Source organism: Gymnodraco acuticeps, unplaced genomic scaffold, assembly GCF_902827175.1.
Source record: "Gymnodraco acuticeps unplaced genomic scaffold, fGymAcu1.1, whole genome shotgun sequence".
Taxonomy (NCBI): Eukaryota; Metazoa; Chordata; class Actinopteri; order Perciformes; family Bathydraconidae; genus Gymnodraco; species Gymnodraco acuticeps.
In genome coordinates, this window is record NW_022992351.1 from 4175936 (window position 1) to 4190857 (window position 14922).

At 41.3% G+C, this 14922-nt stretch overlaps 1 protein-coding gene across 1 annotated transcript in view; it reads right to left on the reverse strand.

Moving 5' to 3' along the window:
* Nucleotides 1-14794, reverse strand: part of noc2l (NOC2-like nucleolar associated transcriptional repressor) — a 40432-nt gene extending 25638 nt beyond the window's left edge. The window contains exons 1-13 of the mRNA XM_034209464.1: nt 14716-14794; nt 14178-14306; nt 13665-13845; nt 13329-13584; nt 12187-12277; nt 12019-12097; nt 11636-11746; nt 11406-11519; nt 11060-11248; nt 10452-10591; nt 8171-8282; nt 4159-4272; nt 2979-3080 (exon numbers count right to left, since the gene is read on the reverse strand). Coding sequence (XP_034065355.1) covers nt 2979-3080; nt 4159-4272; nt 8171-8282; nt 10452-10591; nt 11060-11248; nt 11406-11519; nt 11636-11746; nt 12019-12097; nt 12187-12277; nt 13329-13584; nt 13665-13845; nt 14178-14306; nt 14716-14735 — 1638 coding nt within the window. The 5' untranslated portion in view covers nt 14736-14794. The remainder of the gene's footprint in view (nt 1-2978; nt 3081-4158; nt 4273-8170; nt 8283-10451; nt 10592-11059; nt 11249-11405; nt 11520-11635; nt 11747-12018; nt 12098-12186; nt 12278-13328; nt 13585-13664; nt 13846-14177; nt 14307-14715) is intronic.
* Between the last annotated feature and the right edge of the window lie 128 nt (nt 14795-14922).

Consider the following 14922-nt stretch of genomic DNA (forward strand, 5'->3'; position numbering starts at 1 on the left):
GTCCGTGAGGGTGCTGCACTATATAATGATGACCTCTGCCATGCTGCACAAGACAAGCGCAGACTCAGGAAGGAGAGAGCAACCACCAAACAGGTCCAACCCAAACCCTCCACCACTACATTCCAGAGGTGGGACCAAGTCATTGTTTTGCAAGTCCGAGTCAAGTCTCAAGTCAGGTTGGGCAAGTTCAAGTCAAGACCTAAACTTTGACAAAACGAGTCATAAACAAGTCATTATGTGTTTTTCACCAAATGTAATGACATCGATCAACAGAATAATACTTAATAATCAAATTGCTCTTTATTAGTCACATTAATAATTTAATAATCCATTTTCTCTCTGCTGGTAAAGTAACGTGTGTTTTTCTCATTTAAGAGGGATCAGTAAGGTAAGGCTACCGTGACGGTTTGATTCAGAAGGAGTTTAATGGATAAGATCCCTGATGTTGAGGTAACCAGAATGTTTATTTCCACTGTGTACAACATGTTATAAGGGACCCACAATCTATCTTTATGCAAGAGATAATGTGCAGCGAGGCGGTCTATATGGGGAAGAGAACACCTGAATCTAGATCCCTCTGCAGGTGGTACTTTAAGTATATTTTGATGCTAATACTTTTGTACTTTTACTTGTAACATTTTGAATGCAGGACTTTTTATTGTACAGGGTTCCTGCAGGTTTCGCCAACTCCAATTTAAGACTTTTTAACACCTTTTTAACCACTTTGAATAGAATTTAAGACCTATTTCACGGCAATAGAGTATGAAGGAAAATGTATATAAAGAAGAAATACGTCCCATAATCACTTACAAAGTAAATGTATTCATGTTCAACATAAGAACAATGACTGAACATAACAGCATAACAGTACAGAACTGTGTTAGCGTGTTAGACAAAAAGTGTGTATGTGTGTGCTTGTGTGTGTGTGTGTGTGTGTGTGTGTGTGTTAGGGCTGGGCTGTGCAATTAATCATATTTTAATCGCAATTACGATTTTGGCCTGCCACAATTACGAAAACAACATAATCGGAAAAAACGATTATTTTGCTTTGCTAGGTTGTGACAGTGCACTACAACATATTTGATCAAATTTTTTAGTAATGTATCATTTATTTAATTAATTGTTGTATTGGTTTTTCAGTTGAATTATACGTTCAGGGTAATCAACAGTTAAAAATATACTGTTCAAATTATTATTTGTTTTAAAGTTCAATAAATGGATGTTTTCAAAGTCAATGAATAATCATATTTAATAATTGTGATATTAATTATTGACCAACATAATCTTGATTATTGCCATAATCGAGCAGCCCTAGTGTGTGTGTGTGTGTGTGTGTGTGTGTGTGTGTGTGTGTGTGTGTGCGTGCGTGCGTGTCTCTGAGAGAGAGTGACAAGAGCTATATTCAGAGCTCTGCTGCCTTGGCTACACTATTTCATCGTTGCTGTTGTATGATTGGTGTTTAGCTACGGTATTTAGCGTCTACAGCACCTCCGCTTTTAGGGTTGACGTAGACCCAAACCCGGTGTTGTTGCGGGAGCTGCTACATTAGCTGCTGCTGCACTAGCTAACGCTACATTAGCAAAACAAACACTAATTTATTTTGCAAAAGGTGCAGCGGGCTTCAAACACGTTCCCCTCCACTGGTTTCAACCAAGCACTAAATTAGATGTTTTCCAACCAAATACGGTTGAACTTACACTTCCCCATATTTATTTGTAAGTAGATTCGAAGATAGGCTACATGAGCTGAAGCTTGGTTGCTAGGTTACTAGCTGGGTGTTCTCCAATAAGTGGCCGGGGGAAACAAAGTTAGTGATTACTGGTTCCATGTTGATTTAATTCAATACAAATTGTTGGGGGGAACTGAAAGGCTATTACCGTACTGGTTACTTTGCAGCCCGGACATTTCCCCCAAAACACATTTAGATGCTATCGCAACACAGAAGTACCTTTCAAATCCGATAATTTTTAAGACCTTCTGAATCATATTTAAGACCTTTTTAAGGCCTTAAATTCAGATTATCAAATTTAAGACTTTTTAAGACTTGTTAAGACCCCGCGGGAACCCTGATTGTAACTTTTTTTTTTTTTTTAATTGTCTGAACTTCTCCCACCTCTGACAATAAATCCTGAGTGGTTACCAAAAAAAAACCCTGCTCTGAAGGTTATTTTCATTTTACAAATCCTGCACTCAGCTTTGCTTTCTCCAATATCATTGAAAAGCAGCCAGATGCTGCTTCTTTTTTCGGTTTTCGCTCATTTCTTGACTTTTTCCGACGCGCTTGCATTTAAATCCGGCTCCCTGTCGCTCTGTGCAGCTGGCCTGTACCACTACACATGCTGTGCCCCCCACCCTTCTTTCACATAATGGTATGATCCTAGTGTGTCCTCGCATATGATTGGCCGCATGGTGGCCCAGCTAAATAAAGACCCGCCCCTACCAGCAAGGATTCTCAGCAAGAGTAGGAGCGGCTGAAGATTCTGCTTTCCCCGACGGGAGTCTGCTCTTCTAGCGGCAGCTCGCGATCGGCGTGTTGGAGACCTCTGAATTAAAGTAGCAAGTCACCTCAAGTCAGAAGGCTCAAGTCCAAGTCAAGTCCCGAGTCATTGGTGTTCAAGTCCAAGTCGAGTCGCAAGTCTTTTGTGATGTTGTCAAGTCGAGTCTCAAGTCATAAAATGTGTGACTCGAGTCTGACTCGAGTCCAAGTCATGTGACTCGAGTCCACACCTCTGCTACATTCCCATGTCCACATTGCAGAAGAATAATCGGGTCCAGAATCGGCTTCTACGCCCACCTGAAGACCCACAAGGACCAAGAAGGAGGACAGTCATACTCGACTACGAGTGACAGCCGATGATGATGTGTGTGTGTGTGTGTGTGTGTGTGTGTGTGTGTGTGTGTGTGTGTGTGTGTGTGTGTGTGTGTGTGTGTGGATAAAGACATTTCCTCTCACAAACTCAGTTTGCAGGTTGAGTTACCTGAATGGCTGTGGGCAGGGCGATCTCTGGGAAGCCGATGGAAGTGGCCTGAGTGTGGAAGTACTCCAGTATCAGGTCATACAGCTGGTCAATCAAGCCGTCCTAAAATTCAACAGAACATCAAGATGAACAAACATTATCATACTTTAGAAAGGAGAGATCAGCTAACATGGTGTCCGACAGAATAAACAAAGACAATTGCCATAGGAATGATCAAGCTAAATGTAGCCTAGCTGTCATGCATCACCTGAATTTGGTCACCTCAGACGTATAGAAAGAATTGCTTCACCAAATACTCTGCAGATCATGCATGAGGACATAACATGCCTACTCAACATCCTAGACACGATCAGGGGATATAACTTGCAATATATAAACTCAGGTGTTGTCTGCTCTTACTTTTGCTTTAATTATACTGCTAAATTACAATACAATAAAAAAAAAAAATGTATTTAGAAAAATCCAACACGCTTTCATTGAATAAATTGAACTGAAGATAAAAGGCACCAATCAAATAAGGAGTATTACATTTTAAAGTGCAGTTTTCTTGTACATTTCATAAAACAAACTCAAAAACTCCCTAAGTGCAATATCACAGTCTATCACAATGTTTTTATTGTGCATGTTGACTATAAAGACACAATAGAGGCTACAGCCCTAGTCTGCAGTATTAGACAAGAAGTGGGTTGGGACGACAAATGAAAGACTTTCTAGCCTATGTTGACTAATGAGTGCTCAGGTTTAGACGGCTCAGTTCCTGTTAAATCGGGACCGCTGGGATTCTACGAGGCAGGAGTTTGTGGCAGCTGCCCAGGTGAAAACAGCCCTAGTGAGCGGAGTGCAGGGGATAATCCCAGAGGGCCGTGCTGCAATCCTCTTGGCTACAGGCTGAGCGTGGCGACAGAGGGCCATTTTTAGAGCCCTGACAAGGAGCTTTCAGTGCTGCCCTCAATCCCCTTATGTACAGACGCAGGCTAACACGCAGGGCAAGGTAGCATAGTGAAATTACATTAACTAAGACTTGAACCACTCAACTGATCAGCTGCTACACCATCTTGTTAAAAATATATATCAAAAGTATCAACAAAAACAGGTGCACACAACGAGCAGTGTCACACTAAATGGTCAACCTAACTCTAAATATCTGCCCTTTCAAGCGGGGGGTCACAATAAAACTTACCTTATAGGCTTTCTCCATGAGGTTGACTTTGCTTAGCTTCAGGATGACTGCAAAGTTGATGGGCTTCTTGCTCATTCGCGCTGGTTTCTTGTTGAAGTCCACCTGTTGGACGATCTATAAAAAAAAAAAGAGGCAATGTTGAACTTTGAAAAAACAGCTCAGAAACGCTTCATTTAAAGTGGTACTTCAGTGCAATGGATACCATCTTCAGAGATCAGAATAGTACATGGACACAGAATCCAAGTGCAAAAAATGTGATCTGAAAACCTGGGTTTATTTTTGTGATAGTATTCATTATTAGTCTCCTATGGTTTGTATTTGTAAAATAAAGTATTTTAGATGACTCATCAACCTGTTGTCCCAAGTATCAAATCATGAACAATCCCATACTGAGGGAATGTATACAAATAAAACCTTTTACTACACAAGTAACCCCACTGGCATAAGCGTTAGCTATTCTTCCTAGGGTCCAAACACTCATACACACCATATCCATATATACACAAAACAGCTCATCTCATTGAATTAACAATCATGTATGGATGAGAGAATGATCATCCTTTCAACCTTTGCAAAGCCAAACAGAACATTCTAAATCAAGCAGTTCCTGAACAATAGAACACTTTTTCATAGAAATTATGATTAAATCATAATTAGGGTCTGAGACCTAGGTCGGCGAAGACCCTATTGAAATCGGTCGCGCAGCGACCGATAAACCTGCGAAAAACACCCAAAACAGGGAAAACGACCGGCAAAAGCACAGAAAAGGTTCGGAAATCATGACGGCTGATAGGCCGCGTGAGCCCAGTCACGTGGGCTCACGCACATTATTGAGATCGGACCGATTATTTGTTATTATTATTATTTGAACTCTTGAAACGCACTTTTGACCCCCGCAACATATGTGAAAACTCACCAAATTTTGCAGGCGCGTCAAAAGTTGACAAAATTGCAATGTGTAATAGGTTCCGGAACTTTGCGTCAAAAATTGCGTAGGCCACTTCCGTTTTTAACGTTAACTCCCCCTACTTTAACTTTCACGTAAACAAACGAAACTCGCTACGCATATCTAGGGTGCGGAGACGAACCAAAAAGCCTCTTGGAGGGGTATAAAATAACGTACAGGAAGTCGGCCATTTTGAATTTGGTGTCCTCCGTACGAAATCTATCTTCTCCTAGGGACTTTATCCGTACGGCTCTAAATTCGTCGGGTAGCTTCTCGAGACATGGGCAATCTAAAGTTATCACAGAAGTTTTTTTCTTTCGCACGGCGTAGCCGTTATTTGTCGCCAAAGTTCGCGTTCGCTCGATGCTAGGCGGTCCCTCGCCATGGAACACGATGATGTCATAACTCAAACTGACATACTCAGAACGCCACCAAACTTCACATGATGGTTAACACTAAAGCCCTGAACAGCTCTAGGTCAAATCTGATGTTACTTAATTTGGCGTTACTTAATTTGGCGTTACCATGGCGACGGATCCTTTGCCATAAACAACGGTGTCGCTGTAACTCCAATGGACACGGTCCCATCGTCCCCCAATTTTCACTTTTATATCACTGGTCCATGCCTCAACAGCTCAACGTGAAATCTGAAATCTCACCGTATGTCGTTTCCATGGCAACGCATCCCTCGCCAAAAAATACAATGTTGTTGTAAGTCAATGGAAAATCTTCCAAACAGCACCAGACTTCAGACTATCATTAATGGTCCGGCCCTCAACAGCTCTATGTCAATTATGGGATGTCCTCATATGCCGTTGCCATGGCAACGCGTCCCTCGCCAAAAAACCTGGTGTTGTCGTAATTCAATGGGAAATCGTCCAAACTGCACCAGACTTCATATGATGGCTAATGGTCCGTCCCTCAACAGCTCTACACCAATAATGGGATGTCCTCATATGCCGTTGCCATGGCAACGCCTCCCTCGCCAAAAAACCTGGTGTTGTTGTAATTCAATGGAAAATCTTCCAAACGCCACCAGACTTCATATGATGGCTCCTAGTCCGGCCCTCAACAGCACTATGTCATCATATGCCGTTGCCATGGCAACGTGTCCCTCGCCAAAAAAACTGGTGTTGTCGTAATTCAATGGAAAACCCCTCCAAACGGCACTAGACTTCAGATGATGGCTAATGGTCCGGCCCTCAACACAACTAAGCATATTATGGGGTGTCATCAAATGGCGTTGCCATGGCGACAGATCACTCGCGATCAAACACAATGTTTATGATACTGCTGTAACTCCTAAATATATTGTCCGATCGGCCTGAAACTTCCCACGTTTGCCAACGGCCAAGTCCTCGAGACACCTAGACGTGCGGACAACAGCCTGCAGAGCGTTGAAGACCCGCTCAATGCTGCTTGCAGCTTTAATTAACATTAATCCTTGTCTGAATAACCCTAAATTGCATATTTATCCAGCGTGTTCTTTCACGCATTCAATCCTTGAAAATAGGGTATTAAATACAAATCTTTCCACAACCCTAAAGCTGATTGCCTACAAAAGATAAAAAATAAGTTCTAAACCATGAAACTAATAATTATTTGTATTGTAACTTCAATATTGCTACTGTTTCTGTGTCTGAAATTAGCTTTCATATACATTCAGTAAATCGACATTTTTCTTCCACTTCACCTAACTTTTTCACAAGTTCACCATTAGGAACCCATGTTCTCTGCCAAAGGCACAATAACATTAAACCAGCTGTATGTCAATACTGTCCTTCAATAATGATAATTATCATTGAACACAGTTAATTTTACATACTGCAGTGTTTCTGAGATGACACATTTCTGTGAAAGTACATTCTAGCCAACGTGTGGGCTATTTGTCTACAAGCTTTAGCTTTCACATCTGCCCACAATGCACTAGTGTGTATCTGTTTTGTATTTGTGTATCAAGCTATTTCTGCCTCTACGTATCTTTGAGCTTTTCTGTGCGTGTGTGTGTGTTTGTGTGTGTGTGTGTGGTCGTTACTGTGCTCAGTGTGCGAAGCAGAGCAACGCTCCTGGCCGGTGCTGTCTGTACAAACATAGGATGTGGTGGCGGTCTGCGGGGGAGCCAGGGGGAAGTGGGAAAGCATGGGCCAACCCTGGTGCATGCACATACACACACAGCTAGTGAAGCAGGAAGCTCCAAATCCTACACCCCCCTTGGAGATGCGAGAACACACACAGGCACACTGGAGGAAGGGGCTGCTTCTGCTGCTCTAATTAAAACAGTAGCAGCGTACCTCAGCCTGCCTATTACAGTGCCTTAATAAAGGGAACAGTAAAGAAGAAAAAACACAGGAAATATCGTGCGTCTCAAATAAACACGGTTTGCTGCTGGGGGGTTAAGGGAGGGGGCTTCGACTGTGTACGGGGAAAGGAGGTAGAGAGTGGGCTATAGGCAGAGAGGATGTGGTCTGCACAGCGTGTTAGGACCAGAGTGCAAACCACAACCAAGCCTTTATCACGTTGGTCAAACTGCTGCATGCACACACGCACACACACTGACCAATCCCAGCATGCCGGGCTAGTAGCTGGCGCCAGCACACCGCTCTCCTCCGGCACACCACAACAACACCGGCCCACAGCATGCATAAACACTTGCACACAAACGACACGCAGACCGCACAATCACATGCTTAACACCTGACCCCGAGTAAAAGTTGTCAGTTGGTGAACCGTGATTGGTCTGATAACAGAGGTGTTTCTCAAACACACAGTGCTATCTTTCGATGAGTTTCCTCCTGAGCTCCTTCAGTTGTGGCCGTTGAGACCAGAATGCATTTCATACGCCACTGATGTTTTCCACAGCAAACCACCGACGGAACATTTCATCACATCTACCTTTTCATTGTTTCCATGTGTGACAAAGACAACCAACTGTTGTTGTGTGACTGTTTATTCTGCATTGTTCAAAAACGTTAAGTTCAGTGAACTGGTGAAAAACATTTAAACTGCAGGAAAACATAAAGCAAGCTGCACTGATCCGGTCAGATCCACATTAATGTGATATCTTACCTCCAGGATGAAAGGCAGCACCGGTACAAATGTGTTGGTGCTGCCGGACAGCAGGGTGAGGGCTTTGCAACAGTGCATCCTCAGGGGGTAATATCTGGATGTCGGCACTAGTCTGTGCAGAGGAAGAAAACATTGGTCAATGTCTCCACCTGCTGTTGGCTAAATGTACAGTGAAAATGGTGGCTTCTCACTAATAAGTGAAATACAGTTGTGCTGCATTTTACGTAACAATTTAGGAGGCAACCAATTAGTCAAGATATAAGACTTGATGATGAAATCTAATCTTTGTATGTAAGGATAGCTTAAACTAGTTACAGCTCTGTCAGGTAGTGTGTATATTAGGGCTGTCAGTCGATTAAAATACTTAATCGCATGATTAATCGCATGATTGTCCATGGTTAATCGCGATTAATCGCACATTTTTTATCTGTTCTAAAGGTTCTTTAGAGGGATATTTTCAAGTTTTAATACTCTTATCAACATATGAGTGGACAAATATGCTTTATGCAAATGTATGTTTATTATCATTTGATCAATGATAAATATTCTCATGAATAATAAACATAACAACCTCTGAACATTAAAAATATCCGCCTCAATTCAACCTGGAACCTCTCTCATACAATGCAATACAAAGTGTGTGTGTGTGTGCGTGTGTGTGTGTGGAGAGAGACACTGATGGATCGTTGGAGCTATGTGCAACTCAAGGCATATGCTCGAACGGGAGCTGCCTGGACGCTGCAATCATGTTGCGCGCACTATCCGAGCTGAGTGTGCTGACTTTTCGTACAATGTCCCACTGTCTGGCTTCCTGCATAAAGTCAAGTGCTCGGCGCAGTTGTCGGCGAAATGTCGCTCCTCTGTTTTCATTGAAACAGCTCCTTATATCCGTTAGCGCAGCTAGCTAGCACCAGATGCTAACAACAACAATACACGTAAGGTCTGCCCGTTCTCTCTCTCTTGCTCGCTCACGCCACACATACACACACCCTCCTGGTCCTCCCGATGGCCAGTCGGTGCCTGCCGGTGAGCGTGGAAGTGTGGTCTGCCGCAAGCGGACGGCAGGAGCGGGGCTCTCAGCATCAGCTTGTAGATGGTATTTTAAACTCGATGCGCTCTGAAACTACGGGGCGGCCGAGGACAAAAAATACACATGCGTTAATCGCGTTAAAATAATTAGTGGCGATAATTTTTTTTTGTTGCGTTAACGCGTTAACTTGACAGCCCTAATATATATATATATATATATATATATATATATACACACACACACATACACATTTTAAATGTACTGTACAAACTTTCTTTTTTTGGAAACAAAGAGTGCTGGAGGAAAGGCATTTCAAAGTCCAACAGTAAACAAACAACTAACATATATTCTTATTAAATATATTTTAAGGGCTGGGTGAGTCGGGGCATCGCATTTGATTGTAGAATTTTACATTTTATACAACAATAAACTAAAACAGATGTTACCCTAAGTCCTTTCTACTGCTTTAAGTACTATACAGCTGAATATTGAAGCACCACTGCCATCCTCTGTGCATCATTTATCACTTTTTCATTGAATTCTGTCACAAACAGTTTGGTCACAGCAGGAGACTCTTTGTTCTCACTTCCTTACTGTTCATTTGCTGCTGTGAGTTTAATGTTGGCGTCTGAAGCTGCAGTTGATATTAAGTGTAATTCAGAAGAAAACTAAAAGCAGGTTTTAGTTGCGGCATTTTACTTCAGGTACTGGTGAGCCAATGAAAACAATTCAGTATCACCGCCTCCATGACACTTCCATGACACATCCATGACTTTAAGTTTCATCACATATCAAAACACTGCAAATATTTATTTAGTTGTGAGGTCTTAAAGTGCTTATCACATACAAAAATAGCTGAATAACTAGGTATTTCTAAAAAGTATGGGTGTTCTAAATCAGCAGATGCTTTTTAGAATTAGAGCTATTTATGAGAAATTACTTGTTTATTTGCACTTGTCTGAAAATAATGTAACTTAATGTGTGGACCCAAACATGTGACAAAATAACAAAATGATTCAAAGAAAAATCAATTATGAATACAAGCTGCAGCCATGTGTTGTTTGCATGGCTGCAGCAAATGGCTAACTGCTACATTTTGAAGATTATAGTGCATTAATCACGCAGAGCAATATTACAACCTGAGAAAATCTCTGCTTTTTCCACATTTCTATTGATCATTGTCTAACATGGACATGAACGTTTAAAACCATATTAAAATATAAAAGTGCATATACATATAGATATACTCACTTCACGGTGCCAATTATGACTTGGCAGAGTGGATAGATGAGAGGCTGGAGTACATCACTGGGGTGCAAGGTGCTGAGGACTCGACACCAGAGGGACAGACAGTGGATGTACTGCCAGTTATACACCGACTGGTACGTTTCCTACAGAACACAGGGACAATCATATTTGTATTATAGTAGCTAAACAGTAAATCTCCATTTGAACTGAACTCTGAGTGTCTCTGTTGAGATGTGGTGTGCATGAACAGGCTCAGTAACAGAAGGGTCGGCAGTTCAAGTCCTGATAGGATAAAATACAAAGGCTGGACTGGTAGCTTGAAAGGTGCCAGTTCACCTCCTTGAGACTACCCAGGTGTTCTTGAGCAAGTCAACAAACCCTCAACTGCTCCATGGGGCTGAACCATTGGCAGCCTCTTTGCTCAGACACCTCTCCACTAATGCATGAGAATAGATCCCGTTTGTGGATGTGTTTATTTAAGGCCTATGTGTGTTAGTAACGCCAGAGTAAAAAACGGAATTCATATAATAAAGTATGTCTTAATATTGATCTTATTCTTAAAATATGTCTAAGCAGACAATCTCCCAGTGCACACACAGACACAAATGTACCTTTTTCTTCATGGTCATGGCGTTTCTGAGGTGGATGGCCAGCTGTCGGATGTAGATGAAGGCGTGCTGGTAAGTGGCCTGTGTGTCCAGCGAGTACATCTCTGTGAGAGTTCGCTGCATGAAGTTGATCATGGGCAGCACATTGGGAGAGGTGAACTTACAGTTTTGTACATAGGAGATGTACATTTGCTGCAAAAAATAAAGAAAAACGTAAGAGATACAAATATAAAATCTTTTGACACACCTGATTTTTTTTATATAAATACTCTCTGCAGGTCACTGTTGCCTTGACGTCCAGGTTAACTGTGCACCCTTTTATCCCTGTATCACTCTGAATTAGGCTCACCTTGAGAATAGGGTTGAGATATGTGTCCTGTTTATGTCTGCAGATTTTGTTGAGGGCCAGAAAGGCGAGAACCCGACTCGTCTCCTCCCCTGTGCTCCACTGCTTCATCAGTTGCTGCACACAAAAACATGGGATGGATTAAAAGATCAAAATTACATCAGAAACTAAATGAATTCAGCATTCATTTAATGCAGACACTTCACAACATCTTATGATAACTACTGACTTACCTTAACCAAATGACGACATTGTTTAGGGAGACAAAGGTAATAAGGTGCAAGCTGGTTGGCGTGCCGCAGGACAGCGCTGATCACTGTGGCCTCCGTCAGGCAGGATAACAGCTACAGGTGGAGAAAGGAACAAAAGAGAGGAAAACGGAGATCAATACAGGAGCGTTTTCAGGATGCAGAAGGACAAGAAGGAGGACTTATCATGGCGTGTGCATCTCTGTTATAAATGTACTGTTCCGTGTCAAAGAAAATACACATTTCTCTGCACTTTATCTAGTGTATGTTTTCACGTCTACCTCACCTGTTAACAAGAGGCAGGACTCAAAGATCGAAAAAGCACAGACAGACATGTGAGAGACGCTTGAAGAGACAGAAAAACAAACCTGAACTACTCCACTGAGATACATCTTGATGTCAACCTGATTCTTCTGCCACTTTGGACTAGATGATGGAAGCACTAGCCTGAGAACAAAACAGAAGTCAGGAGTGAAACGTCTTTCCACAGCTTCATAAAGACTTTAAACAGAAGGCAATTTTGATCCACTTCATACTTTTTCTGGTCTTTTTCTGGCTTCAGGTTGAGCATCCTCTGCAGGGCCACGTAAACATCTCTGATACAGAAGATGACCAGGGAGTTGAACACTGTAGACAGTACAGGTAAAGAGATATTCATGTTGATATATATATTAGATATTTAAATTGTGTGTTGTAACACTCACTGAAAGTGTTTTATAAAAAATTATGTGAAACTTCATGGTGCTGAAGTGGAGAATCAAATGCTTTTGGTTTTTACCATATCTGGTTGTTATAGTGGTTACATGTATTTTATGGGGCTGCTCCGGATATTCGGTAGTAATCAGCTTTGTATGGACATGCTTTTATTTTGAAGGAGAGTTAGCGCAGTTGACAGGAAGTTGTTGTTGCTATGGAAACAACGTGACTAGATTAATGGAGAAAAAGTAATATCTACATATAAAGACGGAGAAATTAAACGATAACGTTTATGGTTAAGTGTTAGCACCCCCCGAAGAGGCACAAGCTCTTACGTTGATATTGGAGATTTCAATAAATTCGAGGAAAAAAAACGAATATCCGAATAACGAAATTGAAACCCCAAATATTCGGGTACAGCCCTAGTATTTTATGCAATGCATGGAGGAGTTTCTTTTTTGTTTTACACAATAGGTAAATGTTACAGCAAACAAATACAGTAGTATAGTACCTATACGTTGTTGTTATTATTATGCAGGCTTTTAACTGCATTTGAAATGTATGAAAGTGTGACACCACCACAGTCAAAATGTAAAAGTGCAACACGGCACTAATAATATTTAGAGCAAACATTTTGAAAAACAGCTTTCAATTAATTTTTAAGGTTAAACTTAACAAAATGTGTGTGTATGGCAACAAAAAATGAATTTAAAAAAACAATACTTTTTGGTTTTAACTGAAATGTGTCCATTATATTGCCTTTAATATCTTCCTGCGAAAGCTGTCATCATAAATGTATTGTATCTGGTGTGTTCTAAAGTTACATCAAAATTCTGTCAAATCTCGACAATTTTTTCGGCATATATTTTTCGTATATTATAATATATTATTATAATAACAATGTTTCATCGTAGTGATGATGCTATACCTTTTCCATAGGATAGTAACAGTTTAAATACAAATATCCAACATGGTACCCTACCTGAACTGTCGGCCACTTTGTACCGACACTGCGCCCCTCCCTCGCCCTTTGTAGTAGCCACGGCGGCCTTAAAGGCCTGGGTGACTTCTCTGAAGAGTCGAGGTGTGGGTTCCTTCTTCATAGCATCTTTCCACTCTTCAACCATTTTGTCTGTGACTTTGATAATCTCCACTCCCTTCTTGGATTTCTTTGAAGCCTTTGAGCCCTCTGCACCCCCTTCGTCGTCGTCGTCGTCTTCATCATCAGAGTCGTCCTCCTAAAGGCAAAACCCCACAGTATGAAGTAATTTCACAAGAGAACTCAGCATAAACTAAGACACACCAGCGGCTGGCCTACCTCAAGTTTGGACGGCAATTTGTGATATTTTTTCTCGTCCTCATCCTCAGAGCTGTCTGTGTCATCAAAGTTTAGCAGTGTTTGGTCGTTTGCTTGCAGAAACTTGTAGAACTCCGGATCTTTGTTCTTTAACCTGGACAGCTGCTCCTTGTGCTGACTGGCCTTACCTTTCTTATCATCTCTATAGAGGAAAAAAAGCACAACAAACGTGTGATGTTGAGATCAAGGTTTTGCTGGGACTAGGGGGTAGAAAGTAAGGAAGGCAGGGAATTGCCTCCTTCCTGCTTTAGTGTTAAAATAATCCTTGCCATAGATTGGTAATAAATTATAACTCCATAATTATAAAAAGCAATATAGCAGTTAAACAAGTGCCTAATACATTACACATGAAAGTAAGACATACATAGTAAGATAAATTAACTAAAATAGGTGCACGTTATTCAATATAATATTTCACATGTTACTATCACTATCAAAATGATACAGTTTATGAAGCCATCGCAAAGCACTCACGTCTCAAAGGCTGCAGATTTCTTCTTATCGAGACCATTCTGTTTTTTTGTCTCATCTTCAGAGTCATCTTCTCCTGCAGAATCTAAAGCTGTCAGCAGGAACTCGTCCATGCTGAGGTCCTCCAACTTCCTACAAAGAAGGACACCAGTTTAACAAAGTTAGTAGAGCAACATGTGGGGGACATATGTGTTACATGTTCTATCTACAGTACACAGCGTCCATTCAAATGTTTGCTTTTCAGCTGACAGCTTAACTTTCTTTAATACAAATAAAGTTGTTATTTAAACAAAGAGAAAGGACCGAACATGTAGAGCCTTACGTTTGAGTCAAGCTAGCGGTAGCTGCTTCCAAGCTCTCATAACACTAGCTAGCGTTAAGCTAGGATAGTTTCGGACACAATGTTAGCTAAAAACGAGTCTTAAGACCCACACAAATACAACGACTCGATTGACAAACACTATATTTAGTGAAAACGACACATATTTGCCGTTATAACTCGTATAATACAACACATATTATAGAACATTTGTCCACAAACCTTTTCTGTTTGGCTGCCATGCTGGATCCTAAAAACGTGATGCGTGAGACTCTCAAACCTCATTACCCACAACTCCCCGCTGCAAAATGAAGAGGTTGGTTTTATGGTTCATGGTGCTCACTATTGCTACAGCAGGATACTTCCATCAATAACAAAACACCGTGTAAATTATTATAATGAGACACTTGTTCGAATAATGCCTTAGTA